Source organism: Mesitornis unicolor, unplaced genomic scaffold (assembly GCF_000695765.1).
Source record: "Mesitornis unicolor isolate BGI_N332 unplaced genomic scaffold, ASM69576v1 scaffold18563, whole genome shotgun sequence".
In the NCBI taxonomy this organism is placed as follows: domain Eukaryota; kingdom Metazoa; phylum Chordata; class Aves; order Mesitornithiformes; family Mesitornithidae; genus Mesitornis; species Mesitornis unicolor.
In genome coordinates this window covers 3,192-5,994 of record NW_010175554.1, presented here as the reverse complement: position 1 = coordinate 5,994, position 2,803 = coordinate 3,192, and the positions used below count along the sequence as shown (strand labels likewise).

General features: G+C 40.4%; 1 protein-coding gene across 1 annotated transcript in view; it reads left to right on the top strand.

Annotated features, from left to right (window-relative positions):
• Window positions 1-2,417: 2,417 nt before the first annotated feature.
• LOC104538288 (cdc42 effector protein 2-like) overlaps window positions 2,418-2,803 on the top strand; it is a 643-nt gene continuing 257 nt past the window's right edge. Inside the window, exon 1 of the mRNA XM_010181437.1 lies at window positions 2,418-2,799. Coding sequence (XP_010179739.1) covers window positions 2,418-2,799 — 382 coding nt within the window. The remainder of the gene's footprint in view (window positions 2,800-2,803) is intronic.

Below are 2,803 nucleotides of genomic sequence, written 5' to 3'. Positions count from 1 at the left end.
TATTATATATTAAATAATAACAAATACTATATTTTTAAGGACAAATTTTAAGGGAATCCGGCAAATCCCATCTCCAAATCCCCAATAAATTCAGTTTCATCCTTGCGGCCGACGTCAAATCAGATTCAATTTCATAGAAACGTGGAGCAAAGTGAATTTTTTCCCCAAAAAACAACCGATAAAGGGTAAAACTCTGCACTTTTCCACTCGCTGATTTTAAGATTTAATATTTACATGGTCTGGAAGCCGTTTTACCCCTTTTTCTGTCCCATCAAACTTCCACGTAACGTTTATCAGTGCCCAAAATGCCCATTTTTGGCCTTAATTTCTCCCCGGCTGCTGCGAAATCACAGCCAAACCTGTCAGAAATGAACGAAAACGACTAAAACAGGGAGGGGAACCCAACTTCCTTCCCCTTTTGGCCTTCATCTTCAGTATTTTTCATTTTCATGTGTCGGGTGGGGCTGAATTACGCAATATTCCACCGGGAATAATGAAATATCTTTTTTAAAAATCACTTTTTTTGGCTAAAAAAGCCACTTTGACGCTTTTCTCTCCCCGATTCCCCCCCTAAAAACCCACAAATCTTGGCTTTTTCTCCTCATTTTTCTTCTCGCTCGAAGCGAATCCGAAGGCGAGGCCCCGAGCGCCTGGATTTAATTACCTGCCTCGCTTCGTTAGCGATAACGCAGCCAACGAACTTGAGATAGGGAGCGTCTGGAATTCATTTCCTGGGACGGGTCGAGGTTCAGGATCTCCTGCTCCGAGGCATTTTTCCTTCTTTTAATTTCATTTTCCAGCTTATTTCCAAAGTCCACGTTGCCGAGGGTTTCCGTCCTATGAGTTATAACTTGTTTTCGTAATTTTTCCTTATTTAATTGAATTTTTCATATTATTTTGATAGCCTGCGTTGCTGAGGGTCTCCATCCTACACATTATAACTTGTTTTTAATCATTTTTCCTTAATTTTCTTTAATTTTTCATATTATTTTTAAAGTCTGCATTGCTGAGGGTCTCCGTCCTATGAGTTATAACTCAATTTTAACCATTTTTCCTTATTTTCCTTTAATTTTCCAGGTTATTTTTCCAAGTCCACGTCGCTGAAGATCTCCATCCTACACATTACAACTTTGTTTTAATCCATTTTCCTTATTTGTCTTTAGTTTTCCAGGTTATTTTCCAAGTCCATGTTGCTGTAGGTCTCCATCCTATGAATTATAACTTAATTTTCAGCATCTTTGCTTTTTGAAATTTCATTTTCCAGATTATTTTCCAAGTCCATGTTGCTGTAGGTCTCCATCCTATGAATTATAACTCAATTTTCAGCATTTTTCCTTTTTAAAATTTCATTTTCCAGATTATTTTCCAAGTCCACGTTGCTGAACATCTCCATCCTACACATTACAACTTTGTTTTAATCCATTTTCCTTATTTGTCTTTAGTTTTCCAGGTTATTTTCCAAGTCCATGTTGCTGTAGGTCTCCATCCCATGAATTATAACTCAATTTTCAGCACTTTCCTTTTTAAAATTCAAATTTCCAGGTTATTTTCCAAGTCCACGTTGCTGAACATCTCCATCCTACACATTACAACTTCATTTTAATTATTTTTCCTTATTTGTCTTTAATTTTCCAGGTTATTTTTCCAAGTCCACGTTGCTGAACATCTCCATCCTACACATTGCAACTTCATTTTAATCAATTTTCCTTATTTATCTTTAATTTTCCAGGTTATTTTCCAAGTCCATGTTGCTGTAGGTCTCCATCCTATGAATTATAACTTGATTTTCAGCATTTTTCCTTTTTGAAATTTCATTTTCCAGATTATTTTCCAAGTCCACGTTGCTGAGGGTCTCCATCCTAGGAGTTATAACTTGATATTAATTATTTTTCCTTATTTGTCTTTAATTTTCCAGGTTATTTTCCAAGTCCATGTTGCTGTAGGTCTCCATCCTATGAATTATAACTCAATTTTCAGCATTTTTCCTTTTTAAAATTTCATTTTCCAGATTATTTTCCGAGTCCACGTTGCTGAACATCTCCATCCTACACATTACAACTTCATTTTAATCAATTTTCCTTATTTGTCTTTAATTTTCCAGGTTATTTTTCCAAGTCCACGTTGCTGAACATCTCCATCCTACACATTGCAACTTCATTTTAATCAATTTTCCTTATTTATCTTTAATTTTCCAGGTTATTTTCCAAGTCCACGTTGCTGAAGGTCTCCATCCTACACGTTACAATTTTTAAGCCATATTTCTTCCTTTTTTTTCAGTTAAATTTTGCAAATAATTTCGAAGCCCCGCCTCGTAACTTCCTTTTAACCATTCCTTCTTATTTCCTTTGAATTTTCCAGGTTATTTCCGAGGCCCGCTGAGGTCTAGGAGTCGCAACCCCCCTTGCGGAAGAGCCGTCATGTCCGCCAAGGCCCCGATCTACCTGAAACGCGGCGGGCGGAAGGGGAAGAAGGAGAAACTCCGCGACATCCTCTCCTCCGACATGATCAGCCCGCCCTTGGGCGACTTCCGCCACACCATCCACATCGGCAGCGGCGGCGAGGCCGACATGTTCGGGGACATCTCCTTCCTCCAGGGCAAATTCCACCTCCTCCCTCGCACCGACGGCGGCTTCGACTCCGACAAGGACAGCCCCGAGGCGGCGCCGTTCGCCTTCTCCAGGACGGCCACCATTTCCGGGCCTTCTTCGGAGGCGGCGTCGCCTCTCTTGAAAAACGCCATTTCCTTGCCCGTCATCGGTGGGCCCCAGGCCTTGACGTTACCGGCGGGGCCGGGCCCACCCAC